The 27,314-nt window shown below is 30.3% G+C and overlaps 4 protein-coding genes across 4 annotated transcripts; 2 read left to right on the top strand and 2 right to left on the bottom strand.

The window, feature by feature from the left end:
• Nucleotides 1-4,404: 4,404 nt before the first annotated feature.
• On the bottom strand, nucleotides 4,405-5,459 carry LOC106683347 (syntaxin-1A-like). Its single transcript, XM_067051539.1, has 3 exons — nucleotides 5,277-5,459; nucleotides 4,697-4,783; nucleotides 4,405-4,560 (listed from the first exon to the last, which is right to left on the bottom strand). The coding sequence occupies exons 1-3, from the start codon at nucleotides 5,307-5,309 to the stop codon at nucleotides 4,426-4,428; spliced, it is 255 nt and encodes an 84-aa protein (XP_066907640.1). The 5' UTR covers nucleotides 5,310-5,459; the 3' UTR covers nucleotides 4,405-4,425.
• Nucleotides 5,460-5,580: 121 nt separating this feature from the next.
• Nucleotides 5,581-10,868, top strand: Ran (RAN, member RAS oncogene family). Its single transcript, XM_014424745.3, has 5 exons — nucleotides 5,581-5,722; nucleotides 6,157-6,421; nucleotides 6,503-6,691; nucleotides 9,679-9,849; nucleotides 9,940-10,868. Exons 2-5 carry the CDS (start codon nucleotides 6,182-6,184, stop codon nucleotides 9,982-9,984), a joined length of 645 nt encoding a protein of 214 aa, XP_014280231.1. The 5' UTR covers nucleotides 5,581-5,722; nucleotides 6,157-6,181; the 3' UTR covers nucleotides 9,985-10,868.
• Nucleotides 10,869-12,851: 1,983 nt separating this feature from the next.
• Cox10 (Cytochrome c oxidase assembly factor 10) lies at nucleotides 12,852-27,171 on the bottom strand. Its single transcript, XM_014424744.3, has 8 exons — nucleotides 26,989-27,171; nucleotides 26,617-26,809; nucleotides 26,171-26,366; nucleotides 24,853-25,028; nucleotides 22,464-22,643; nucleotides 20,430-20,564; nucleotides 15,342-15,456; nucleotides 12,852-13,515 (listed from the first exon to the last, which is right to left on the bottom strand). Exons 1-7 carry the CDS (start codon nucleotides 27,067-27,069, stop codon nucleotides 15,347-15,349), a joined length of 1,071 nt encoding a protein of 356 aa, XP_014280230.1. The 5' UTR covers nucleotides 27,070-27,171; the 3' UTR covers nucleotides 12,852-13,515; nucleotides 15,342-15,346.
• Nucleotides 17,302-19,064, top strand: LOC106683344 (uncharacterized). The gene is made up of 2 exons (XM_014424743.3): nucleotides 17,302-17,502; nucleotides 18,017-19,064. The coding sequence occupies exons 1-2, from the start codon at nucleotides 17,436-17,438 to the stop codon at nucleotides 19,057-19,059; spliced, it is 1,110 nt and encodes a 369-aa protein (XP_014280229.1). The 5' UTR covers nucleotides 17,302-17,435; the 3' UTR covers nucleotides 19,060-19,064.
• Nucleotides 27,172-27,314: the final 143 nt, after the last annotated feature.

The following is a 27,314-nucleotide window of genomic DNA, read 5'->3' as shown; positions in this document are numbered from 1 at the left end:
ATGGTACTCTTCAGTAAAAATTTTATGAAATTTGATACCGCAAAAGATTTGATTTCACAATTTTTGAAAACAAAATTCCAGTCAGCGGTAAAAAAAAAACATCAGCATTTTGTACATTCTTTGATTTATTATAACTGTTTAACAAGTTCAAAAAATACCAACTAATAAGAAAAAATCAAATCCCGTGTTGATAGGAATTAGATCAACTGAATTATATATCCATTAAAAAATATACTGCTCAAAATTTTTAAGAGATTAAAATCACCACCCCACTCAACTCATTTTGAATACTTGATGAGGGCCCTCCTTAAGATTTTCCTAAGGTTTTATCATGCTAAGAAATTCAATGAAAGACTTCCCTAAGAGAACTGGATTATTCCAATGAGCTATAGGCCCGCAACCCTCTTCAACATTATAATTATAATCGAACCCTTTCCTCACGTTAGGATATTTTATAGCTCATCTTCATAATAATATTCTTTTTACAGGAAATTGTATAAGCATCGTGAGATTCTGAAATTAATATTCGAGTATTAATAACAATATTGTAATTTCAGAATAAAACATTTGTTGTACGTGTTGTCTGCTATGTCAATACAAACATTGTTCGCTGTTTTTCCAGTTATACAGATTAAGATTTTTTTAATTAGCTTTGTCAAACTTTAAAGACAATTTAATTAGTTTTCAAATCATTCGAAAAACTAATATAAAGTAAATGTGTTTTCATAGGGTTTTTAAATATATGGATACAGCGCACGAATTAGGTATTTTAAAATAAAAGATAAAATAAATTGTTTCGATCTTGTACTTTAGAAAAAAATACAAAGTGAAGATAATATTTAGGATTTTAACAAACAAAATACGGACGACGAAGGAGCTTATTTATTATTTATTAGAAGTTAAGAGTATTATTTTGTATTTCAAAATGTAAAATACGAAATTTGAAATTTTTTATTTTAAATTATCAATAATGATGGTTAAAAATTCACGATTCATGATTTTTTCCTAAAATTCCTGGGTTTTTTTCCCTGAAAATTTCTGACCTTTAATACGATTTTAATTTAAATACATAGGGTGTCCTACAAGAGTCTGTCAGTCGCATTTCCTAAGTTTTGTTGCAATACTTAGATATATTTATTTATGGATTGAATGTCACGAAGTTTATTTAAAATTTTCATTTACTGAAATATTACGTATTTAAAAGTAAGAAAAGAAAAAAATATATATATACTTCAATGTATAGCAAAAAACAATAAAGTAGTGGCTTACTAGGAAAACAAAAAATGTCTTAGATTAGGGAAACAACAATTGCAAAACTTATTTTGAACTAAACAATAAATAAATTGAGAGTTTAAATTACTTTTGCTTTATTTTATACCAATGATTTGAGAAATAATTCTTATCCAATTCCATAAAGAGAGTAGGGATGTTATTCCCATGGCTACACGTCAACAGGAGTAAAGAATGAAGTATATAACTTGCCGTTCGGAGAGCATTCATCGGATTTTTCTTATAATCTTCATTAAGTCAATTATAATGACAATAACATAAATAATAGAAAAAGTTATGCTTTAAATAAATTAACGCATTGTACAATCATTATTCTTAATTTTTCAAGAAATATAATTTAATATTAATATTTACAAAGAAAATTGATTTCTAAAATTTCATACAGATTACATGAGATTTTTAGAGATATTAAATTTTTAATAAGATCCTGGATTTTTAAATCAAGTTGACGACAAAATTAAGCACAAAAAACAAAACAAATCCTTGTAAATATTCATATAACAAAAGTAGCAGACAGAAATAAGTCTAGTTGTGTGTGGGAACTTCCGGCTGGAACCAACTGTGTAGTTCCGGTTATGGAACCCATGAATAAGATCCCCTTAAAACAGTTCTCCATCATTTTCTTTTTGAATAAAATTTTTGTATTGTTATTGTGTATTTAATAATACGGAATCAAACGATTTAGTGTTAGGATCAAATCTTTCATCATCGTTGAATATAGAAATGATAGTGATGGATGATAAACAATATATATAAGTAGAAAAAAGCGTACTTGAAATAACCAAATTCGGCAGAGCAATAAAAAAAAAATAGACAGAAAACAGACCATACCAAAACATTGACGTTGGTAATCAAACCAACCAAACACTTTGGTATAATTCAAAAGAATAAAGATAACCATTTACAGGTTTATATGACTATTTTTTCACAATATTTAAACACAAAGTCCATTAATAAAATTTATTATTGTGGTTTTTCCATTCCCCCTTAACTTAGGATATAGACAGGATTGGAATTATCTCTGGTTGAACATTTATCATCTTACTGATAAACAAGTTAAGTTTCATTCAGGAAATCAAATGAATTTACTATTACAATAGGGCTAGTTGAAACAGTAATTTTTATATAATGATGCTACTGAAAATATCCATAAACGGTACTGATGATGGGTTAGTTCCATAAGTATAAAATATTGTAAAAATTTAACTTTACGAAATAGATGACCTGATCGAGAAATTGTTATTAGGAAAACGGAGGGGAGGGGATAATAAAAAAATAAATAAAAAATTGATAAGGTAATATATTTTTTATCTTCCTTTACGTTCTTTATGTGTAATCCAATCGACAGTCAACGCGATCAGTAAACAGTTACGCCGGATCATGTGTAATTCTTTCGTGTTTGCGTTTAGAAATATTAAGGTTAGGGTTCCAAAAGATTAAGTAACTGCATACATCATTATAAAACAAATCTGGTTTCGTTCACAAATATGAAGTATATAATTTTATCTTATTCTTAAAATTTGCATTTTCTTATCTTAAAGAGGCGCCCACCCCATTCTGGATCTGCCTAAGAAGAAAGCCCATATACTTTAAAATCAATTCTCAATACCAAGATGATTATAAAAACCGTTCCTATAAGCTTCACCAATAAAACTGTTTTTTCCCACAAAAATCGATTTTGAGCCTGTGCCACGATGTAGCTAATTAATTAATGAAGGATGAGATGAACTGAGGAACCATGAGTAACCTAATAAACAGATCAAGGACATAATATTTTTCATAAATGGGTATGATAAGGCTTCCAGTGATTGATGTATTTAATGCCTTTACTAAGTTCTTCTTAACTAAATCCTCAATTCATTTGAAGAGGAGATAATCAAATTATACTTTAAATTACAAAAAAATTTGTAGTAACAAAATGAAAGAGAGAGAATCAACCAAAACAGATTCACTCCCTTATAACTTCAGGAGTAACTGCATTTAACTTAGGGCATGATAAGACATTCACACACAAACTTAAATTAAAAATCTCCTAAAACAAATTACTATAATATGATTGAAATGGGACGGAACACTACCTCTTTTAAAATTTGATGAGTAAACACATTAATAAAAGCATTTCAACTATGCAATGTAAATTAACGACTACCTTTAGAAACTAAGTTACAGTAAGGTAGAGCCAAGCTTCACCTGTTGATAAAACTTAAAAACCAAAGTAACCTTCAAACATTACAAATCATTGCCTCTTATTATACATTAATAATAATATATAAACAGCAACAAAGTAAAAAATTGGCGAACAAAGTATTTCAAACTTTACTTTTATCAAAAAATTGAACAAAAAAATGTATAATAAAAATAAATTATAATTTTATTTATGATAAGAACAAAATACATTTTACATTCATATAAAATACTGAAAATCTACATTATCTTTTTTCTCATGCATAGTAATTTTAAAACTGATTTTAAAGAAAGCATCCAGGAGAAGCTTCAAAGATTACTAAAATTAAAATGTTATCTCATTGGATATAAGAAATTTCATGTTGATGTCTACTAATATATGAAAAACCAAAATTAATAAATTCTAAATATGACATAATAATATGGTATTATTATTACGATGTATTTTCAAGATATAGAATAAAACAAATGCAAAAAAATTCTATAATAATTTTAGGAAGAAAATCTGTTAGAACTCAACAGATTACTTTGTCAAATATCATTAGGCAATACATCTTTATTGACCATTTCTAAATTGTAATAAAGAAATAAAAATCACTAATTTTCTTTTTAAAGATAGAAATTTCAAGTCAGATCTCAGCTTATAAGTCATGATGAAAAAACAATAAGACAAACTCGCCCTAATCAGAGAGAAAAAGTAATTCATTAGATAAATTAAAAGTAGTAAAGAATTCTGGTATGGTGTCAATAAAAAGTATATATAATGAAATTAGAACCATTAAGATAAAACAAACAAATTGAATTGCCAGGAAGACACACAATATCAATTAAATGTTAAGAATTGTATCAAGAGGGATGGCCTCTCATTAACTCATTCATTTGTCAAGTGTGATCCACTTGATTAAAAGTTAAGGATCAATAAATCTTTTACTGGTCCATAATAGATCTCCTTCAATTTTCTTTAAGATAAAAGGAAAGGAACTTACTTTCATCAGTTTGTGGGGCACTCAAAATAGCACTGTGTTTCTTCTTCACCTCTTCCACATTAGATTGAATGCGATCTATCATCTCCCGTATCTCTTCAACCTATGGAAATAAGAATAAAATACAAGCTCAACAAAACACATAACATAATAACCATTGATAAAATATAATCTGAAAAACAATTAAATGAAATACTCATTATTACACTAATGAACAATAGCATGATAAAATCACACACCTCGGCAAAAAATTCATCCATGAAACCATCACGCCCTTCAACATTGACAGCCACTTCATCTGGAACATCATCATCATCACTCTGCGCCTGAAATAAAAAAATTAAAAAGTTTAAATCAATGTAAAAAAATTCTTAAGTTTAAAATTAAATCTTTGAGAAAAATAAATTAATTAATAAAATTGAACTCACTAACAAAGAAACTACTGACAAAAATAATAACTATCAACTAATCCTTAGCAATGTTGAGGGAAACCTGACAGAAGCCTGTTGATTTAAGCCTACAAATAAATTTGTTAATACATTGATAGGGATGACATCTAGGGAAAAATTAGCAGGGAACCAACAAAATGCCAAAAAATAGAAGGGGTGGGGCAAAATAAATTAAGAATAACCAATAATATAGACATTATCAGTGTTGCCGAACAATGTGTTTATCACGTAAAATAAAAAAATTAATACAACTATTAATGCAAATGTTTGACATATCATCCTTTCTAATGGATATGACACTTAGGATTTGATAAGGAAAATTAAGACTTATAAACCTCCAATAACTGATAACTTGCATGTTAATACTTACTGCTTTAAGCGCTGCTAACCTATCTTTAGTCATTTTTTCCTGACCGGTTCACTACACAAAAACTCGCCTTAGGACACACGAGAATCCCATGCACAGTATTTCACACCAACGGCATCACACTTTAACTAGGCAGATACTGGCTCCTTACAGTAAAAATCGATACTCTCCTGCATTGCCGTCTGTCAAACAGCGCATGCTCCGTACTGTTTTATTAACAATTTATATATGGTATCCTAAAATCGTAATAAGTCCTTCTAGATTAAATTAATATTACTTCTGAAAAAACTAAAAATTATTAGAAATGTACTCATTGAAATGTATTACCAAAATACAGTGATTAATAAAAAGGGAGAATTAATATAGTAAGCATCCATACCTCCGCCATACTGCCTCTTCTGCGGCTCTTAACTAAACGCCATTGTAGACCGTTACGAACTCTCTGAACGGTGAGTTTGATTAATTTATTTTACCTATCTTATTTAAGTTTTGCCAAGTTTTATGATAATCGGGGTAGTGACCTATATCTCTCTAATGTATAGTGTGCTGTTGTTAATTGTTTTTAACAGTATTTCACTTATTACGGCTTGTCGGCACTCAGACGTTTTCTGATTAATAATGGCGCCATTTATCTTACAAATTTTACTAAATTTTTAAACCTGTAATATATATTGAGATCTTGATTTCAAGCTTTTCAGAAAATATTAGTTTGATAGAAGCTTTTTAAGTTGAATGATTCTTGTTCTTTACGGTGGTTTGCGCTTAGCATGCAACACGTTTTAGTTGTGTATTGGTTCCTTCTCTTAAGAGTTTTATGTACTGTTGAAGTAATGAGCTTTATTTACTTGTAATAGCTAATAACTGGTTGCATCATTTGTTTCAGAAACCTTTAGTACCAAAATTATAATATGGAGGAGGCTGATGTTCCATCATTTAAATGTGTACTTGTTGGTGATGGTGGTACTGGCAAAACTACATTTGTCAAACGCCATTTAACTGGTGAATTTGAAAAAAAGTATGTTGCCACTTTAGGTGTAGAAGTACATCCTTTAGTTTTTCACACAAATAGGGGCCCTATTCGCTTTAATGTTTGGGACACTGCAGGCCAAGAGAAGTTTGGTGGACTTCGGGATGGATATTATATTCAGGTACCTTTCTATGTAGATACTATCTTCTAGCTCAATCGTTTTAATTAATTTGTGCTGACAATGTTCTCTCCTAAATTTCAGGGTCAATGTGCTATCATTATGTTTGATGTTACTTCAAGGGTAACTTACAAGAGTGTCCCTAACTGGCATCGGGACTTAGTGCGTGTGTGTGAAAACATTCCCATTGTACTTTGTGGTAATAAAGTAGACATTAAGGATAGGAAAGTCAAAGCCAAAAGCATTGTTTTTCACAGGAAGAAGAACCTACAAGTAAGTAGCTAAATCTAGTCTATTTTATTCAAATTCTGAATTCATTGTTATTCTTTTGTCTAGTATTGATTTTCGAAAGTAGATTATATAATTTAAAGTAACATTCTATGTTAGTGTACCTTTATTTTATTTTTGGGCCAGTTTTATCTGTGCTATAAATTGTTAGTGGTAGAGATTTGAAAACTTATATCACATTTGCTAGTTTTATTGAGATTTGTGTCAAGTATACTTACAGGATGTAAGTGATGTATTAGTGTTTAATCATCTAGTTGCTACAGAAGTTCAGCTATTATCAGTAACTTTTATGGCTTATATTTTCTCCAAACATTTTATACATCAATATGCACCAGTAAGTCATCAGATGATCAATTATTCATCAAATAATTAATAGTACAATTAAGCTTACTGAGTTTTTCATGTGAAATAGATCATTGTTACCTTTATGATTCCTTTTTATCAGTAAGTTATGCCAAGTTTTACATTAGCTCTTCACCACATCATTTTCCTTTTTATGTTTTACTTTGATGAAGTGGTTAAATACCAACTAAATTTGTTAGGTGTTATCTTTCATCTTTATCTAATGAATTAAATCTACTATTTTCATTAGAGTCGATTTTCTGTCTTACCTCCTTAATGAATATACTTGCTTTTTGTTTCTGGTATGCTATCTTATGATTGAATAGAACCTGGAAAAATTTTAGTTATTTTCTTTTATTAAAATTTTCACTTTTCTAATTGCTTGAATGATGCAGTTCTATGAGATAAGAAAAGTCAAATAATTTTATATTTAAAAAAAAAAATTGAAAGTTAAGAAATTTTACAATTCCAAGGACGTAAATGTTAACTCCTGTGTCATGAGAATGGTTCTTATTCATAATTATTTTAGTAGTAGGTATATTAAAGTAAATATGTGAAACATTCACCTAACATATTGCAGTGTTTTCATAGATTTCTTGTGAAGAACTATAATTTACATTACAAGAGGTAAAAGTACTTCATTCTCCTATTGCAAACTCTCTTACATAGTTGTTGTCTTTGTTATTTATTGCCTCAAACCATTAAAAGTAGGAAAATCAATCAAGTTATATGTACAATAGAACCCCACTCCTAGTCTAGACTGATAATATGCCAGTTAAATCGGGTATTCACCCAGCCCCAGAGAGGAGCCTACTACCAGACCTGGAGTAATCAAAGAATTTAACAACGAGGGGTGAACTATCTGTCATAGATCAAATTTATTTGTTACTATAATAAGTTTACATAATTGTTATGTATACAATAGTATACTTGGAATAAGTCGAATGTTTTATCTTGTATTAATTGACTTCATACGAAACAATAATTGTATTTTGAAGTCAACAGTTATAGTAGAAATATGATGTTTTTAACACATATTTATTCTGTTCTTGGATGTTGTCTTTCATTTATCCCCTTATAATATATTAGAAGAAGGTACATTAATTACTTGTCTTATATATTACCTATTTCAATGAGCTGAAATTTTTCCTAACAATATTTGGAAAAACTGAAGAAGTCAAGGAATTACTTTAAAAGGTTTTGATTACTCTTCTCATTACACCAACTAGCAACTTGAAGAAAACAAATATGGTAGACCCTTTCTTTTAAAAGTTGCATATTTATTTCCGAGCTATTAACTGCAAGGAAATCAATTCAGCTGTTTAAAATGGTTTCTTATTTCAACTAAAATTGGCAAAAATTTTTCATGCAACTCTTCAACAAGAGATCATATATAGTAGAATGGAATCGTTTCCTCGGAATCCACAATTAGGACCTGGGCTTATCTTATCTTTTAAACAATTACTAATGGTGGTTAACGCAGTGTTAAAAATACTAGTGTCGAGTAATATTGTAAAATAACACAAAACTATGAAAAGGGGTGGATTTCAGCTGAATGCGGCTCATTATTTACGTAATCTTCAATTTTTTTTATCCTAGTTATTGAAAATATATTTACTGTCTTTAATTTCTCTAAAAGTGAATTTAAATTTTTCTTTGGTTCTTTAGATTCCTCTTTTGACAGTTCAGCCTTCTGCTTTTTAAATGGAGATTAAATATTTTCCATATGCAAATACTATCAAAGTTTTTTAACTTACTCACCATGTCTTATGAATCAGCCAGGATGTTTTTATCTCAAATCAAATTATTATTTGTTACAAGCTGCTAGATTTTTTGTCCTTGTATAGGGTGTTTTTTTAAGCCCGATAGAACTTGAAATTGTAAAAAATAACACAAAAAATTAAATTGTAATCAAAATTTTTTTTTTATTCGAAAGATCAATACGTGACATTAACATTTGAAAATGATTTCGGGCATATGGGCACCGCGGCTGTTCTTGACGAAGCGCATTCTGGACGTCCAATTTTGGGCCACTTTTTCGAGCACTGCTGGCCGTATGTCACGAATAACACGAACAATGCTGGCCTCCAAGGCGTCAATTGTTGCTGGTTTATCAGCATAAACCAGTGACTTCACGTAGCCCCACAGGAAATAATCGAGAGGTGTCAAATCGCACGACCATATGCGGCAATTTTGCTTATTAACAAACCCGTTAAGCCAAAAATGTGCCTCATCGCTGAACACAATTTTACAGAATGCGCTTCGTCAAGAACAGCCGCGGTGCCCATATGCCCGAAATCATTTTCAAATGTTAATGTCACGTATTGATCTTTCGAATAAAAAAAAATTTTTTATTACAATTTAATTTTTTGTGTTATTTTTTACAATTTCAAGTTCTATCGGGCTTAAAAAAAGACCCTTTATATGTTTCTTACAAAGTTTTCTATTTCTTTCCTTTTGTTTTAACTCTGGTTTTATTATTTTGGAAAATTCTTTTAAATTTGGATACTACCACATTGTCATTACTAAAACTATCTGTAATTTAAATACATTTCCTTGCATATTTACATGTTGTTTTCGTATTTTATATTCATTTGATAATCAATTACGTTTTTTCCTTGTTTTAATAGTACTATGACATCAGTGCTAAAAGTAACTACAACTTTGAAAAACCTTTCCTGTGGTTGGCTCGAAAACTCATCGGTGACCCAAATCTCGAATTTGTTGCAATGCCTGCTTTGTTGCCTCCTGAAGTCAACATGGATCCCGAATGGCGTGACCAGATTGAAAAGGATCTCCAGGTAAAATTGACTTTAGTTACATTTAATCAAGTCATAAAACTAACTTATGTTTGTATCTACTGTAAAACTAAACTTTCTCTTATGTTGCAGGAGGCACAGGACACAGCACTTCCTGAAGATGATGAGGACCTGTAAAGGCTTAATTTTATTTTCCTTAAATTAATAACCGTTTGACACCATTTAATCTTACATCAAATTAAATAATTTTGATGAAGCCGTTGTGTTTAAAAATACCAATGAGAGAGTTCAAACAGAACATAGGTGGAACTGTAAATTGAGAAATATATGTTCTTTTTTTTTAGTTACTATATGGCCTCGAGTTTTTTTTTTTTTTTGTTTCGTATATTATTTTTCTTTTCGTTGATAAATGTATTTGTATATTGCCACCCATCATTTCTAAAAATGATAGAGATTCAAGCATTAATGACAATTGTTATTGTACTTCGTCGTGGTCTGCCTCCTTATTTGTATCTAAAGAATCAGTTAATATTTTTGTAAATAGGGTATTGTTGGATAATGTTTTCAAAAAATGTTAGATGACCATTTTAAATGAGTGTGTGCATGAGAAGTTATGTATGCTGTTTAAGATTGTTTTATTCAGTAAATTGTTTTGTATTATATTGTTCCCTTCATTGGGAGATATGTCTGTTAATAAGGAGGTAGGTCTTTTGTTAACTTTAATAATAAATTTTCACCAAAAAATATGCTTTTTTTACCTTAAGTCTGATAGCTATTTGGAGTGTAATAAGTTTTTTATTTTGTATTTCTTTTTATTTATACTTTTTATTTCATTGGAGCATACCAGTGCCATTCATTTGCTTATTATAATAGTAAAATACTTTACTATCATATGAAATTTCAATAATTGGTTGCTTACTGTCATGTCTATGTTTTATGTTTAAAATATAAATTATTAGCAGTTGTTTATCTGATTGATTTCGTATCAAGTGTTTTTAGCTTGCCTAAACTGTACATTCAAAATTATTAGATGGACCTAAATAAAAATCTTTAAATTTTTTTATGGTAGTTGATGTACTTCTTGTATATTAAAAGAAGTCAATTTTTCCCCTTTAAAAATGAGTAATATGTATATTAGTGATTATAAGTATGATCTATAGTTTAGTTTCTATCAATTCTTTGAAAGAAATTTTTATTCTTAGTTATTAGTTATGAAATGAGATGTTACCCTTGTATTAAGAAGTTCTGAAGAATACATTCATTCATGAAACACCTATCAAAAATTAAGTCATCTTGATTCTGCTGAGATTAGTTATATAGTAAATGTGGGTGTCAATGACTTGGTATATTTACTTCAATGATTACCCTGAATGAACATGCTGTTCAGTCTGTTTTGGTTTTTCTCAAATAAGAATGGGTGAGCCAAGGTTAGCATGTGTGCAGTTTATATGGAGCTCCTTTTTATATACGAAAAGTTAGTTTTGTTTCTAAATTTAAAATTTTTTCAGTATGAAACCTAAAATCATTAAAAAGTTATAAAATTCTTATTCAGTGTGTTTAGAGCAAATATTTGTATGTTTACAAATTGTCAAGTAATTCAATTACAACTTATCTTTTTTTAAATTTGGTTAATTTTTGTTGGATGAGTTTCTTTTTAATGGTCCAAAGGAAGTAATTGAATAAGTATTAATTGGTTTTAAGGTATCGGTTAATTTTGTGTCGAGATCAGATGATCTGCTGTTTTCTCAAATTTCTGTTTAATTAGTGTTCACCCAACAGAAGATAAGTTGTCAATTAAATATACAGCCTTATAATGGAAGACAATAATGCTCTTCAAAGAACTAAATTGATAGGACTTCTTTATAAAAGTTCTCTAGCTTTTCAGCTCGAAAATAAAAAAGTTCTTGTAAAGAGAGAATGGCCCTCCCAATCAGCTGTTCACTTTCTATTGTCTCTTGGTATGAACTTGATTAATTATTGTTAAATTTTTTACTGAAAATGTTCATGAAGGATCTATTATGTTTGGTTGCTACCATCTCATAAAACCGAACATGAGATTTTGTATGCTGATTATTCTGTCGCTCTATTAATAAGGTTTACATTTCTGGAGACAAGCACTCACTCAAAAAGTGATTTCAGAATAATTCTTGACATCAGAATGGAAATCTCAGTATTTTCACTTACAGAAGGATCATTTTATCAGACCATTATGCTATAGCAGCAAGGAGTCACCCTTGTTAGAACATTAAAAAGATTTGCACAAAGCTGTCTTGATTTATTTGGTTATTTTCTCAAATCCAATGGATCATTTCTTGTTGTTTTTTTTCTGAATGCAAGTAGAGCCAACTTTTTATAAGAGTACTTAATTGGTTTTATTCCTAAATTTCTTTGGATTATTGGAAATTTTTGATCAATTCACAAGAATATACTTGACAGTTTTGACGAAGCAGCAGTGTTTTTAGGTTGCAGGCTCCACATATCTCATGAGGTATCTTGAAAAATTCACAAAGTTCCATGTGACTTGTCTTCTGGGAAGAATGGCAGCTTGTATACCATTTTGTTGATGTTTGTTTAATCTAAGTTTTTATTACCTTAAAATCTATTTTAATTATATTGAGTTCTCCATATTTTCAGTTAGTATATAGAAAATTTTTACAATAATTCCTTCATATGTATAAGTAAGCATGGTCAGCTTTCATTTCCTCTTGATTGTTCCTATAGAGCTAACCATACCAATGTGTGTACCCTCCTTAATTTGTATTTCAGCATGACTGAGGTTAGCAGGATACATAGGCTTCTTTGCTAAAGCTACTTGTTCAGATCACTTTCTAGCAAGGCTGTCACCTCATTTCCTAAAATACCTCAATGTCCAAGCATCCATTCAAACTACTCCTTATTTTTTTAGGAGAAAATATTTAAGTTAATTTTTAATTCTTCCACCAGACCAGGTTTTGCACAGCTATAAAACATGGTGATAGCAACTTGTTTATCCGTGATAATCAAGATTAATCTGTCCCTCTTTTAGAAGTGGAAATAAAAATAAGTTTAATTGTATAACCTTTATTTTGAAATAATATTATACACTTGGATAAAAAATATTTTCAATCATTTATCACTTCCATTAAGGTTCTCATAATATCAAGTAAATAACATTAACATCATTAATGTTTAGGCAATATCTACAAAAAAGTAACAACAGCCAATGGCAGTTATTAACTTCTTAGTGATTTTTGGCATTAATATGGTAACAAAATTATTATTATTATTATTATTCAAAACAACATTTCTTTCCAAAAAATAACTAACGGCTATAAGATGGAGGAAAATGTTGCTGCTTTGCTTAAATAGTTGATAATATGACCAAAAAACCTATTTTCTTTAGTATTTGATGTATTCCACACATACTGGACTGTGGTCATTTTTTGACACTCCTACTTGCTTTGGGATGATCTATAGAGGGAGCAAGAAACCCCTTTCTACAGTAATATCTTTGGAATACATCCATTTCAAAAATAACTAAAATTTTCGTTTTTGTCAGATGTACCACTATTCAAGCAAAGCAGCAATGTATACAGAACTATTGATTAAGAAAGTGTTTCATCTTCAGTCATTTATCAAGGTGGCTGGAGAATTATATATCAATGTCTTTCCTGAATTCTTGTAGACAAAAAAGTTCTGCTATTTACTCTTTTAATGATCAATCTGCATCTGAAATATCAAAAACCATAAATATAACTTGATAAGAATCAATGAAGCTTAACAGATCATGCCTATTGTATCAGTTAAATATACGTACATAATTTTATTAAAAACTTTGTTGAATGTTTTTTGACGCATTTGTTGCAGATGACATATGTTTGCCATAGGATCTTTCAAACTTTACTTATTGCATGATATTTAAATATCTTAAGATATGTGTCCCCTGCAAGGAATCAGCATCTTATGCAGATAGAAAAGCAGGATAGCTCTGCTGTTTGTCACCAGGGCATACTGAACAATGTCTGATGAGGTTGTTCTTTAGGGCGTAAAACCCAATGGTCATCAATGTCCATGTTTTTTATTTTATTTTCCTAAATTTAATTGTGTTTGAGTTTAATGTTTAAACCTTGTACAGTAAGTGTTTCCTTCTTTAAAAACTTAAAACCAATTTTATGCTTTTTTCATCATCATTCAGGGCCTCCGATATACTCGATTCCACTCCAAATCTATTCAAATCCGAGCATAGAAATGACATTACTGAAAGATTTGGCTGACTGTTAGTGTATTATAACAATATGGACATTTTGGCAGTGGAGGATCACATAGGAATGAGCCTATTCTCAATAGAGCTTTTGCAACCTCCTCCCTATGATCAGAATGATTTGATGTGGCCCATGGTTTAGTTTTTTTTTTTTTTAATAGTTTTTAGTATGGCAGACTTCCACTCCACATGGACTGCCAACTATCCGATATTTCAATTTTCAGTGGAAGGCTTATTTCTTGGGGTGAGGTCTTAGCAGGAGGAATGTCTATCAACCTCCTGAAGTAAGAAGACTAATGATAAAAATGGGGAGAGAAGATCAGGCAGATCGGCCAGATAATCTTCATTTGGGGATTGATGAAGACCCTAGAAGATGGAATGGGATTCACAGAGACACAGAACCGGTGATGAGTGGCAGCCCCAAAAGGGGTTTCTATCCAAGGAAAGTATTACCCCCCCATCAGGATCATGAATGGAAACCATATGGGTCCTTCCAGACGACCATTGGGTCTCTCAATTTCTAACAGGGCGTGAGGGTTTCAGAGCTAAGCTGGTAGAATATGGTAAGAATATTGATTGATCCCCTATGCCCAAGTTGTGGGATACCAGAGACCACTGAGCATATTGTACTCTTCTATACCACCTATGAGGAACTGAAGGTCAAGAGGCTCAGGGAGACAGAGCTCTACGTCCTGACATAGCAACCAAGGAGAACTGCCTTTACAAGGCAACTCAAACACACCACCTTGGAAAGGGCAAAGATGCTGTAACAGGGATACCAGCAGAGATTGGTGGACAAAAGCTGAAGGAAGAAGAGCAAGGTGTGTCACAGCCTAATTGCTTCACTTTTAGCAGTCGGTTATAATGGAGGCACATGCACAGCTAACCAAACACCCCGGTATGGCCTAACAGGAAGGAAGGATAAATGATCCTTCAAATCAATATCAATCAAAAAATAAATAGCTGAGAAGTCAGAATAATTTGTTTTCTTCATTACCAGATCGACAAGGTAGGCCTAACATTGTGTGCGAGGAGCCAAAGGATTATTAGTTAATTATTGATAAGTTTGTCAATAATAAAGCTTAAATTTGGTTAGGCAAAGTTAAATAGCAAAAACAATTCCTATTCACAAAAGGGTCACTAGTATCCCTTGGCTTCCTACCGCCTCATATGAATTTTAGTAATCATATTGTAACACATTAGGACCAAATATATCTTTCTCAAAGACAATAAAATTCCAAACTTCTCATTTCATGACATTTATACTATTATGTAGTAATAATAAAAATTATACCTATCTCATTTCTTGTTTATGAGCATAAGGAGCATTAAAATTGGTAGGTGGATCAAGGAGAATCTGAACAACTTTCTTGAGGAGGAACTATCAGACTTCTTGTAAAAATCCCAAGCTTAAAAAAAATATATACATATATACATACACACATAATATTTTCAATTCTTATAAAATATATTAAATATAATTAGTTTTTCATAAAAGAGATGAGAACAAAAATATTGCCAGTTCTTGCTTAATCTTGGTCCTAATATACAGGGCATCTAACAAACTAGTCTGAAGAAATTCCCAGGCTTTCATATTTTTTGTTTTTTTAATTTGACCAAATAAATTTTACTCAAACTAAAAGTATTTGTTATAATATCAGAAATGCATTAAAAACTAATGATCATACATTATTCACTACTACAAAAATTTTTAACTTATTAAATATTGTGACTTTAGTTAATAGTCAATAGTACGTATTTTAAACTTTAAGTTCAAGCAGGAAGTTTACAAAGTAACTTATTAGACACTGATATTAAAAACCAACAGTTTATTTATAATAATTTGACAAATATCCATGGCACTACTCACAATAGTTTTGCAGGCAAATAAGTAAAATAGTATCACATCTACAAAATTCGTGGCTGCTATTACAATCCGTTTGATGATAACTATTACTATTTAGTCAGAATGGACTTTTGAAAAAGCATCTTAAAAATTTTAATGTAGGGTAGGCTATAAGTTGGCCAATGTTCAAGTTAATGCCTGAACTAGAAGTATGCTGGCATTGTTTAGCTGAGCGAGTGAGGGTGAAAATGTGGGGTTGAGTAGTATTTAGAATCAAAATATAATGTACTTGATAATACCACTAAAATTGATATTATAGAGCTTTTATTTTACTCAAAGGATTTTTAATTACGAACAACCGTTTCCATCGCACCGACGATTTAAAATTGATATATTGAATTCCTTGGCAAAGTTGGTAAAAATCTTTTTTTAAGCCCTCCATCTAGAGAGCGGGTGGCTCAGTGGTAAGATACTGTGCTACAAACTCCAAGGACCCCGGTTCAAATCCAGCTGTGACAGATCATTAATTTCTGTTTCACTGTAGCCATGAGTCAGCCGTTATGGGTTCAGGAACCCTCTGAGGTCCACCCAGCCTCATGCAATGGGCACCTTTATTTGGGTAAAAATCTAGCATTCGAGCATGATTCTTACAGAATCACTGTTGGTCTAGTAACAATACTTCCCTACCAAGTACTGCACCTCTTACCCTTCATGGATTGTAGCAGTAAAGATTTAATTTTAATAAGTCCTCCAACTTTAGATCAGAAAAGTATTGGGGTCTACCATGAAATAAATTTCAAGCACGACTATTTTTTAGAATATTGACTTATTAGTTACAAACTGCTGATCGATATATTTAATACATTGTTTCTAATATTTTTAAAAATGGAAATACCTATTTTTTTATTTCTCTTAAAAAATAAATTATGATATACATATTAATTAGGGTCAGTATAGGAAAAAACAAATCCACTATTACACAGACCTTAAAATAAAATATTTAAAAGAATAAATAAAAATAGCAACTGCCAAAATCCTGTAAAAGAATAATTTGTTTTTTTAGTGGATTCCAATACATTAGATATATTTTGACAACATTTAATTTTTTGAAAATAAAATTTATTTTTTAAAGTTTATATTTTATACTGTTCATTAATTTTTGTTCTTATTGATCTTCAAAAAGTAAAAGATTTTCTATTTCTATTTTTCCTTATTTTAAATGTCCTTTATTGGTTTTAGCATTGAAAAGTTTCTATTTCTAATTTAGTTTTCTTTATTATATTTATAGTTAAAATATATAATAATAAAACAGAACATATGAAAATTAATTAAATATACAGAATGAACTGAATTTAAAAACCAAAAAGATTATTTATTTTTTTAATAAAATCATGTGATAACTGTTAAATATCCACTAATTAAATAGACATAGAACATATGTAAATTAAGAGTAAGATATGAGATTTATAGTATTATAATGCTGAATCTGTGAGCTGATGAAAGGGGAAACTTCAATCGATAATGTCCCAAGAATAATGAGAAATGACTCCCCAATGGTTTCTTAAGGGAGTGATAACAAGTTTACTAATACATTTCATGGCCTTTTATGGTAAGTTAATTTCATAAATCATGCAAAATTGAAATAACAAATCAATAGAAGGATATCGATAATGAAAAAAGAAAGAAGAGTTTTTATCTTAGGCTAAATAAATTGTTACAACACAACAAATAAATTAAACTAATATAGAAAAGTAGCTTTTTAAAAATAATAACCGGTTGATGATTAGTAAAAAATAAAATTAAAAGTTTTGTTGAAAACTTTTAACATTTCGCAAGTTTAGTTTCTATACGTATTATAACTTGTGATACACCATCCCCGACATGATTTGATCAAATTGTCTTAATGAAACACATGTAAAAGTTGTTAACAAAGTTAGAGCTCAACACTTCATGTATCATTAAACAGCTTGCCAATATTATTGCCAGAATTTATATAGAATCACACATTCCAATTGACTACAACTAAAAAGATAGGATCCTCAATTATTTGATGTTCTAAAAGTAATTGTCTAAAAATATGTGAAACACATAGAATTTTAAAATGATTAACAATAACTTTTCAGGTGAAGCTAATAATGCAGTAAACCGAGAAAATGACAAATATTTAGAGGGACTAAGCTTATCACACACAGCAAAGGATGAAAAAGCATTCCAAATGGTAAAAGAGCGTATAAAAGATGTTCTCAGACAAGAGGAAAGTAAACCTTTTTACACTGTTAATGATGAAGGCCCTAGAAAGTTCTTCTACAAAAAATATATGAAGTTGGGTAAAGCCAGAGATGATCCCATAGATTACGATAATAAAGAAAGTCGACATCCATCACAATACAATTTGAACCAATTTAGCGGAAATATAGTAAAGGACTTAGAAAAAAAAAGTCGACATTTTCAAGATTTATCAGCAAGGCCAATGAAAGAAAGGAATGAATTGGAAAGGAAGGAAATAGCATTGGATAAATTAAATGAATATCCAAAAGGCGATAACTGGAAAATACGATTAGAACCTACTATTTTACCTAATAGAATAAGCAATAATAATAAATATTCAAAAGAAAACTTACTTTTAAATAATGTTTTAGTAAAAAATTCCCCACATTTAAAAAATGAAGAAAACTTTCCTAAAAATATTATTCATCCATCTAATGAATTGAACACATCATTAAGAACGAATGATGATAACTATCAATTGCTTAACTCCTACCTGGACCAAATGAAAAACCAAAAAGACACATATTTAGAAAAACAAATGCAAAATGAAGAAATCAAAGTTGCAGATTACAAGAATAAGGAAGGAATAAACAAGATAATCAATGACTACAAAAAAGAAACTTCTTCAGTGAATTCGGTATTAAGAACATCTATATCATTAAAAGGTTTAAACTATAAGAAAAAAAGGAAATGCTATAGACCTGACAAAAAAACAATTGAAAATGAAAAAACACACGAAAGTAATGAGATGCAACCAAAAGACCACAGAAGAGTGAGAAGTTGTGATGTTAAAATGGAAGATTTGAGGGAGAGCTTCATACCCAATGAACAGCTCAGTATTTATCATCCTAAAATGAGCCTCAGTGACCAATTTATATTACAAGATACAATGTTCTAATGCTATTGATGATTTATTTTATTTTAAATAATAAATAAGAACTGATAAACGGATTATCAATGAATAAAAAGCCACAATTCATGAACAGAACATGATTAGTTTCTAATTGGGAAAAATTCCTGTCAAACCAACACAGCGCTTCAAATACCTACCAATCAATCAGGCTTAGCTAGCTCTAATTATATCATACAATTTACCAGTACAAATGAATAAGATTTGGTAAATTTATTAAAAGATTTTTATTCTTCAATAGGAAGTAATAAACAATATTGTAGAATAAAAAACATATTTAATCTTATAAATTTTAAATAAATATTTGCTTTGGGATTCCACTAAACCATTGAATTCCTCCTGAATCCAATCCTTATTGTTCCTTACTTTGTCATAAATCAAGTCATCCATCAGAACCTCAATGTTCCATATGTTGCCGATTTGGCCAGAAACAGATACCAATCCTTCTATGATAAACTTCCCAACCACCCAAACCCACTTGTTCCTATCCTGGCTTCTCCTTTATTACCTAATTATTCTCCAGGGTGTCTGAAAAAAATATGGCCTCGAGATCTTCTCCTCTAGAAATGTTATTGGAGTTCTATCTATAGGTAGATTCTCCTTATATTTGAATCATGTCATTTTATCACTAATAGCTAATTTGCTTGTATATATTTCTAAACAGTTGTAAATAACAAATAAATAATAAAAGAAAAAAAAAATTTTATCATAACTAAGTTGAGGTTGCACTTCCAATGCATATAAAAACCAAAGATGATTTGAAGCCTGGCTAAGGAATTTGACTTTTATCTCATGGTGGATATATGCAATAAATTTCAACATCCCCAGCCTGGATAGAATTGAGTAGTCATCTATAAGCCGAACCATTCTTTCAGGCTTATTTGTAGAACACAATAAAATTAAACCCTAGCATACAACTTAATTATAATTAATTCATTATTAAACAATAGTAAAGATGAGATAGTAATATATATAATATATGTATTTTAAAGTAATTTTTTCTGAGCTTTTAGTTTCTTCCTTAGCACAGTACATTACAGGTATACTACAGTACTTGCATATAATAAATTACATGGATTCAATCCAAACCAAACATTTTTTCATCTGATTGTTACAACCCTCATAAACTATAAATACAATTTTCAAATGAAACCGATTGCTAATTCCATGGTCACTGGTCAATTTTGAGTGATATAAATATCTACTGGTTTAGATTTTTCTCAATTAATTTTAATGTAATATTAGTAGCTCACATTTTTAACAATAAAACTTAAAAGACAATACAAGCCAAAGGGTAGTCTTGCATTAAATAAGAGATACTGAAATATCAAAAATTGAAAAACTCATAATGAGCATACCTAAATATAAGAAGTAAAGATTTAACGGTAATGATTCAATGGCAAACCAATAATTTGTAAGCTCAGCATAAGGTGCAGCACAAGATAAAGCCATAATAGCAGCAGTGTACCTCAATGTTGTTCTTCTACAAAGCCCTACAAGTAAAACAGAATTAATGAATTACTTATTGAATAGATTATTGGCTAAATATAAGAGAACACAAAATAAATTTGTTGAAGCTTTTTTTTTTCCTTCATTTTTACTCCAATCTGGCCTTTTCTGGGATACAGGGTAGTTATCCTACAGGTTACCAATCTATTCCAACCATAAAGGGAAGGTCGAGATTCATTTTATAAGTCTGGAATGAAATGAATTTTAACTTATGACTGACCAGACTGGATTCGAATCAGTGCAGCTTCTGACATGAGGTTTCTGAGGCTAAGTTGAATTCAACTTTAGAAGATTTCAAATAAAATCCTAAATAGTAGTTAATTTTCAACTGGTGAGTAGTTCATCTATTCAAGTAATATAAGGCCTAAAAACAACAAAATCATATTAATACTCATAATAAAATTAATACTATCAAATATTACAGAGGCACCCTTGTAAATTTAATCGTGGTACACATTATTCATCAGAGAGTTTGTGGTAAACAATGTAGGCAACCTCACACAGTCTAAAAAAGGTTTTTATGTAATCATGACAAAATTGAACGGAAAATAACCAAAGAAGATATTAAAGGCCTCTGAAGATTGACAGAAAATCTGAAACGTTGGCAGGATTGTTCTATAAATGTGGAAATAAAAGAATAAAGAAACTATAATACAAAGTTAAATTAATTTCCCAAAGAGAAAAAGAGACGAAATAAAATAATAACCTTAGAAAATAAACACTTAAAAAATTGTTAAAACATATCTACCCTTCATACTATTACCATCTGCTATATATTTCACAATTTATTCTCTTCAAATTTCAATTTTCCATTCACTTTGGACAAAGCCCTTGTACGATTTCATAATAAGACCCTGAACCTTAATGCTTCTAGAGACTACAATCAGATTGCTATGCTACCAAACCATTTAAAACATCTTGTTAAATCCAAACTCTCCTCAATCACTTTCAGCTTTATGTCCTGAATCCTTCAATTAGTCAATATTCCTAAAATTCACCCAAGACCTTTATTGTGATATAAACTCTAAACAATCAACTAACCTAATCCTTATGGACTTCTAAAAAGCTTCCAACACAGTAGATCATGAAATGTTTCTCTCTAAGCTCTAAACTGTTTCCCTATCCAATAACTAGTATTATTGAATAGTTTTAGTCATAACTACTTAACTGTTCCTAATCTGTCATCCTAAAACTCCTATTTCTGAATATTCAAGAATCCCTTCCATTGAGCAGTAAATGAAAAATAGAGTAGCTTAAAGAAACCTTTATACAATTCCTTGACACTCTGAAAAAACTAGAAAATAAATCCAAGCCAAAATACTCTAACCTGCATACTTAGAATCTGCTTATAAACCATCTATTCCAGGGGGTACCTAATAGTTTTTCAGTTAAAAAAAATATAGGTTATTCATTTTACAGTTGAACAGGTTCCATCTTTCACACAGTGATACTCTGATACAGAGTAAGAAATATTCAGCACCTGAGTCAGAAATGATGCCAGTAAGATCTGGCCTGGACTGGTTGAAATTTATTTCTTGGTGGCCCATAGAATGGATCTGGTAACCACCCTGTGCCAGAATTGGATAGGTAAGGGAAACATGAAACAAAATTAAGAGAGTAAGATGTATTCAAGTCCTTACACATTATTAGTTCAATATTCTCTTGTAGGATTTTCATTTATGTTGAACATTAAATGTCTCTTTTCTTACACCAGTTCAATGATTTTCTACACCATGCCCTGTCCAGTTTTAAGTTATTGTACTAACTTAAAAATTTATAAGAATTTAATTTTAACTAAGCTAATTTATGGTAGTACATGCATAAATAGTTTCTTAATAAATGTTAATTATATAATTACAAACAATTATTGATTAAGTACACACCTGGATCTGTGACAGCCATCATACGATAACCTGCTCTGGAGTAGTCAGGACGTAGGTTCCATGAGAGGGCATTGAAGTGAGGGAACTGCCATGCATAAAGGATTCCAGCAAGGACCCATGCACCAGGACCGAGAGTCCCAGTCGCACAAGACCATCCCATTAGGGGTGGCAGGGCACCAACTACAACAATATACCTATTAGTCAATTTTTGAAAAAATGGAAAGTAAACTTCAGGAAATAAATTAAATTTAACTAAAATAAATTTGTTTTTGAATATTCAATATAGTATCAAATATTTGCTGTATCCACTCACAAAACTTTCCTTACTACTTTGGCTACTAAAATGCATAGATCTGTTTAAAATTGTATAAGAAAACTTGACCCAATTACAATGATCTCTTAGGAGAGTAAGAGAAGTAAAAACATGAGTACAAAGCCATATCTCTGCTAATACTGACCCAATTTTGATGTTTTTCAGGGAATCTAACGATCTATCAAATACAGATATGCATAGTTTGCGATATAATATACTTTTTTAATATCTCCAAATAAAGTTAAATTTCTTTCATAACATTTTTTCCTGGAAATTTATGCTATAAATGGAAAGTTACATTATTTAAGTAGAAGACTAAATAAATTTTACCACAAATATCAGACCCATTATGGCAGTTTAAGAGACAAACATTTTTTTTTAAATTTTTTTGTGGCTATTGTGCTCAGTATGTAAAAATGGTTTAACTCAAGGTTCAAATAACACATAAAACTCTCCTTTCTCAACAGCAACCAATCATTTTTCTGTCACCTTCATGTGGAAGAGAAATCATCAGTTGCCCATGATCCTACCCCACTCCATCCCTCCATGAGCCCTTTGGCCAACCACTTGGATGCACACCATCTAGTAAATTCTTATACGAGCTACTTGCTATTCCACCCTCACTCATTCTCATAACATGGCATTTTAGTCTTTGTATTTTAATGGGTGAGGGGATGCTATTTTCTATGTAGAGCCGAAATAGTTCGCTGTTCTACCTTCTTCTCCAAATACCATTTTCACATACGGAGTATGAGAGGCCCAATACATTTTTTACTGTTCATAGTTTTATAAAGCAAATTGTGAGACATTTTGGAAACACATGATGTAATCATGTAATTTACAACTATACAAAATTTAGTCACTCAAGCAGCAAGTAAAAGAGAGCGAAAGTTGTCTTTCACAATCATGTGGTGATGGCTGATGATTGGTCTCATGCTGAACAATGTTCTTCTGATTTCCAGATGGACTAGAGTTGCTCTAGGATTACTGGATAATCCTGTAAGAGGAATGAGATGCTAGTGGGTAAAGCCTTATCGGAGTGAATTCCCATCACACTTTACTGAGTACAGTAGGAAGGAAGTAAAGATAACCGTGCCCAAAAACCTTGGTGGGAGCACCAGTAATTAGATGGGGATATAGGTCAATGCCGATAATCAGATTAATAGGACCAGGGATTCCAAGGAAAGGATCGGTGAGTGCATATTGGGATAACTCTGTCATCACCTCCAAAGGAACCGGGCATCAGGCATGTCAGAAGTAATCTGTTTGACCTCATGTTGTAACATTTGTAACATTGATTCACACTGTTTTGATTTCACATTAAGGGGAGCACCAAAATATGATTGAATAAATTTACAAAATCGGATGTGTAAATCCAACAAACTAATGCCCTATTTCATAGTGAATCTGTCTCTGAACCTACTGTATTTTGCCTAATACTGTAATCTTTGTTTTGCTTTAGTTGATATGTAGTTCTATCTTCTTTGCTCCTAAACCCAGTGCTCTTAAGGCCATTGTTATGCTCTGCAGGGGTCTACCTATGATGACTACATCATTTGCATAGGCTAGGACCTGAATAATCTTTGTAAACACACTACCTTCTTGATTTATTCCTGCTCTGTCAATGAAAGCTTATAAAGGATGTTAAACAGGAGAGGAGGTATTTGGTACCTGTTTTATGACCATAATCCCAATAAAGTGAGCACAGCTATTGTGCCCATATCCATCACTGTTGAACTAACCTGACATATCTCTATTTTGTCAAATTTCTAAATGAATAAAAACAACTGTAAATTTTATTTACAATTTGCAAATCAGTTACTATTTTTACTGAATAGGATCTAGCAGAATTTAGTATAAAAATGTATTGGCAGAGTAGTCCAGCAGAAAATTTTGAAAACATGGTATGCCTATCTCAATTTTGTTAAAAATTGCTTTTAACTTGCAACTGAAAGAACTGTTACATGTATATAATTTATTTCTAGTAAACCATGCACCTTATCTGTACAATCTCAACTTTTGAATTAACATAAACTGAATAAACTGAAAATATTAAAATAAACTAATGCTTTTTACCTATTGAACCAACCCATGTATTCAGAATGCTAATACGTTTGAGAGGAGTGTATATTGATGTGTATAAAATAAGGTTGGAAAAACCAAGAGCAGCTGTTAAACCATTAGCACCAAAATAGAGCAATAGGCCTCCAGTACTGGCACAAGCTGTAGCAAAACCAATTGCATGAAGTGGTCTGAAACATGAAATGAAACTTGAATTTTAGAACTCTTACTCACACCAATACTGGTAGTAACAAAACATGGAATAACAGATATACTAATGTTTAATACCATAGAAAAAATATTCATTTAACCAGTATAACATAACTTGCTCCTTTTACTTGTTTGACTTTACAGGCAAAAATCCATAACTCAGTGAAATTATATTATATATATAGCTTAATAGAATCAGTAATACTTTTTTCTTATTCTTCAAAAATAGATCGATCATTTGGTATACAATAATCATTTTTAAAAAAGTATAATTTCTGAGCTACAAACCAAAATCGTTAAATTTTGTCCATACCTTTTTTCTAAGAAATCAGGGATTTAAATAGCTTTAAAACTTCCCATGACGACAGGTGATAGGGAACATTTTGAAAAAAAAAATCACGTAAATTGGTCCACTAATTCAAAAGTTACCATCTCCTTATATACATATATACTATATACAATACATAGGGGACATGCATTGCATATAATACATAACTAAAACTATAATTACCACTGGAGCTAACTCGCACAAGGTTTGCAAATAATACTGAGCAAGAGTGAAATGGAGAAAGGTAAATGGGGCTAGCAGATAGTCAGTCTGTTTATTTTTGTTTTGCATTTTATATATTTATTATTAATGTTGTAAATAGTATAATATGTGTAAATCAGATTGAGCAACATGAATTTATATTTTCTATTTTGAATCTTTTATTTTTCTATGGTGGTCATTTATTTTAGATTTTGTTTGAAGTTGTTTTTCAATTTTGTTATTATTTCATTTTTTTTTTATTGTTACCTATATAGGATAACATAGTTTATTCTTAATTACCATATAACTTTAAAATATGGTATTTTATAGTTATATGTTCAAATAAAACTTTGATTGATAAAATATCAATTTTAAAGTTATATGTTCAATTTATTATTTTAAATATAATTAATGTTCAATAGTACATTGAACAACAAAAACTGTCTAATCTGCCTCAATATATATAATATAAAATTATAAAAAAGAAAAAAGAAAAGAAAAAAAAAAAGAAAAGGTGAATGTCATGACCTCATGGGTTTTGTTCATATAAATTTTATCAAATGTTATATAAAGATTATATAACATTAAACTCACGTAACAATACTTCTGACTAGAAGACGATTCCTTGTACGGGCCATCTGTGCATCAAAAGGTACTTCATGAAACTGATTAACAGCATTTGCTGCACAAGAAAGGAGACCTGTTCCCACAGAACATACAAGTGCTGAAGAAAAGCTAAAGGCCGCCGGGGCCATGGCATAACCACACATACTTGTCATGACAACAAGAGCTAAAAATGAAATTAAAAAAAAAATTATAATAACTAAAATGGAAGAAATAGCAGTTAAATATTAGGATATTATAATAACATAAAAATCTAAAGAAATGTAATGACTAAAATGAAAGTATTAGCAGTTAATTATTAGGATATTATTATTTAATTAGGGTATAGAATATATTTGTAAATCTTTTGATAATTCTTTCAACAAAGAATTAAAAAAAAAAATTATTTTTAACTGGTTAAAAATATAAATAATTACAGGTCAATCGTATTTTCGACAGCATAAGATACTGTTGTGGTAGAGAAGTAATGGTCGCTGAAATGTTGTCTTTATCAGCAAGGGAAGTTTTAAGACCCTCACAGTCAGTAATAGCTTCATTTGTTGACACCACATTTTTGAGCTTAGCATTACTTGTGGCAGCTTTGTAAAGAAATGCTGAACAGCTCAGACTCTAAAAACCAAACAAAGATCAATCTAAAGTAGTTAACAGAAATAATTCTGCTTCATGTCATTCATTCAATCATTAATGCAACAAAAAAAAAAAAAAAAAAAAAAAAAAAGTGAAGAATATTATATGCTAATTTGGTACAAAACTAAAGACATTGAAAAAAAAATAGAGAAACCACATACCCTTTGAGCACATTTGTGAAATGATAAAATTTTGAGAACACCTAGACGACATTCTATGCATGGATAAAGGCCAAATGACATTATTTGTCAGTCCGTAACATTTAGGTAGTCAAATATTTGGAAAAAGTCTGATTGAGAATTTAAAACCTACCAATAAACATAACCTTACCACCTGAACAATTCAAAGAACTATGTACTCCAAAGAGATGTAATACATTGAACATTTAAATATCCTCTATCACCATCAAATTGGTCATCTTTGTCGCACTTTTAAAAATCAAAATACACTTTTTTTATTATAATTATTTAATATAAAATTCTCCTTT

The sequence above is a fragment of the Halyomorpha halys genome, unplaced genomic scaffold (genome assembly GCF_000696795.3).
Source record: "Halyomorpha halys isolate HHAL.00 unplaced genomic scaffold, Hhal_1.1 Scaffold478.1, whole genome shotgun sequence".
NCBI classification, from domain to species: domain Eukaryota; kingdom Metazoa; phylum Arthropoda; class Insecta; order Hemiptera; family Pentatomidae; genus Halyomorpha; species Halyomorpha halys.
This window is presented reverse-complemented; position numbering and strand designations above follow the sequence as displayed.

What these genes read in the sequence shown, in the direction of transcription:
- LOC106683347 (XM_067051539.1), bottom strand. Translation starts at nt 5,309, where the DNA reads ATGACTAAAGATAGGTTAGCAGCGCTTAAAGCA. An exon ending in GGTTAGCAGCGCTTAAAGCA is followed by an intron (nt 4,784 to 5,276) that starts GTAAGTATTAAC and finishes TTTTTATTTCAG; the next exon opens with GCGCAGAGTGATGATGATGA. An exon ending in TGGATGAATTTTTTGCCGAG is followed by an intron (nt 4,561 to 4,696) that starts GTGTGTGATTTT and finishes TTATTTCCATAG; the next exon opens with GTTGAAGAGATACGGGAGAT.
- Ran (XM_014424745.3), top strand. Translation starts at nt 6,182, where the DNA reads ATGGAGGAGGCTGATGTTCCATCATTTAAATGTGTACTTGTTGGTGAT. An exon ending in ACAGGAAGAAGAACCTACAA is followed by an intron (nt 6,692 to 9,678) that starts GTAAGTAGCTAA and finishes TTGTTTTAATAG; the next exon opens with TACTATGACATCAGTGCTAA. An exon ending in AGATTGAAAAGGATCTCCAG is followed by an intron (nt 9,850 to 9,939) that starts GTAAAATTGACT and finishes CTTATGTTGCAG; the next exon opens with GAGGCACAGGACACAGCACT.
- LOC106683344 (XM_014424743.3), top strand. Translation starts at nt 17,436, where the DNA reads ATGACTCCCCAATGGTTTCTTAAGGGAGTGATAACAAGTTTACTAATA. An exon ending in ACATTTCATGGCCTTTTATG is followed by an intron (nt 17,503 to 18,016) that starts GTAAGTTAATTT and finishes ATAACTTTTCAG; the next exon opens with GTGAAGCTAATAATGCAGTA.
- Cox10 (XM_014424744.3), bottom strand. Translation starts at nt 27,069, where the DNA reads ATGTCATTTGGCCTTTATCCATGCATAGAATGTCGTCTAGGTGTTCTC. An exon ending in GTCGAAAATACGATTGACCT is followed by an intron (nt 26,367 to 26,616) that starts GTAATTATTTAT and finishes TTTCATTTTTAG; the next exon opens with CTCTTGTTGTCATGACAAGT. An exon ending in TACATGGGTTGGTTCAATAG is followed by an intron (nt 22,644 to 24,852) that starts GTAAAAAGCATT and finishes ATATTGTTGTAG; the next exon opens with TTGGTGCCCTGCCACCCCTA.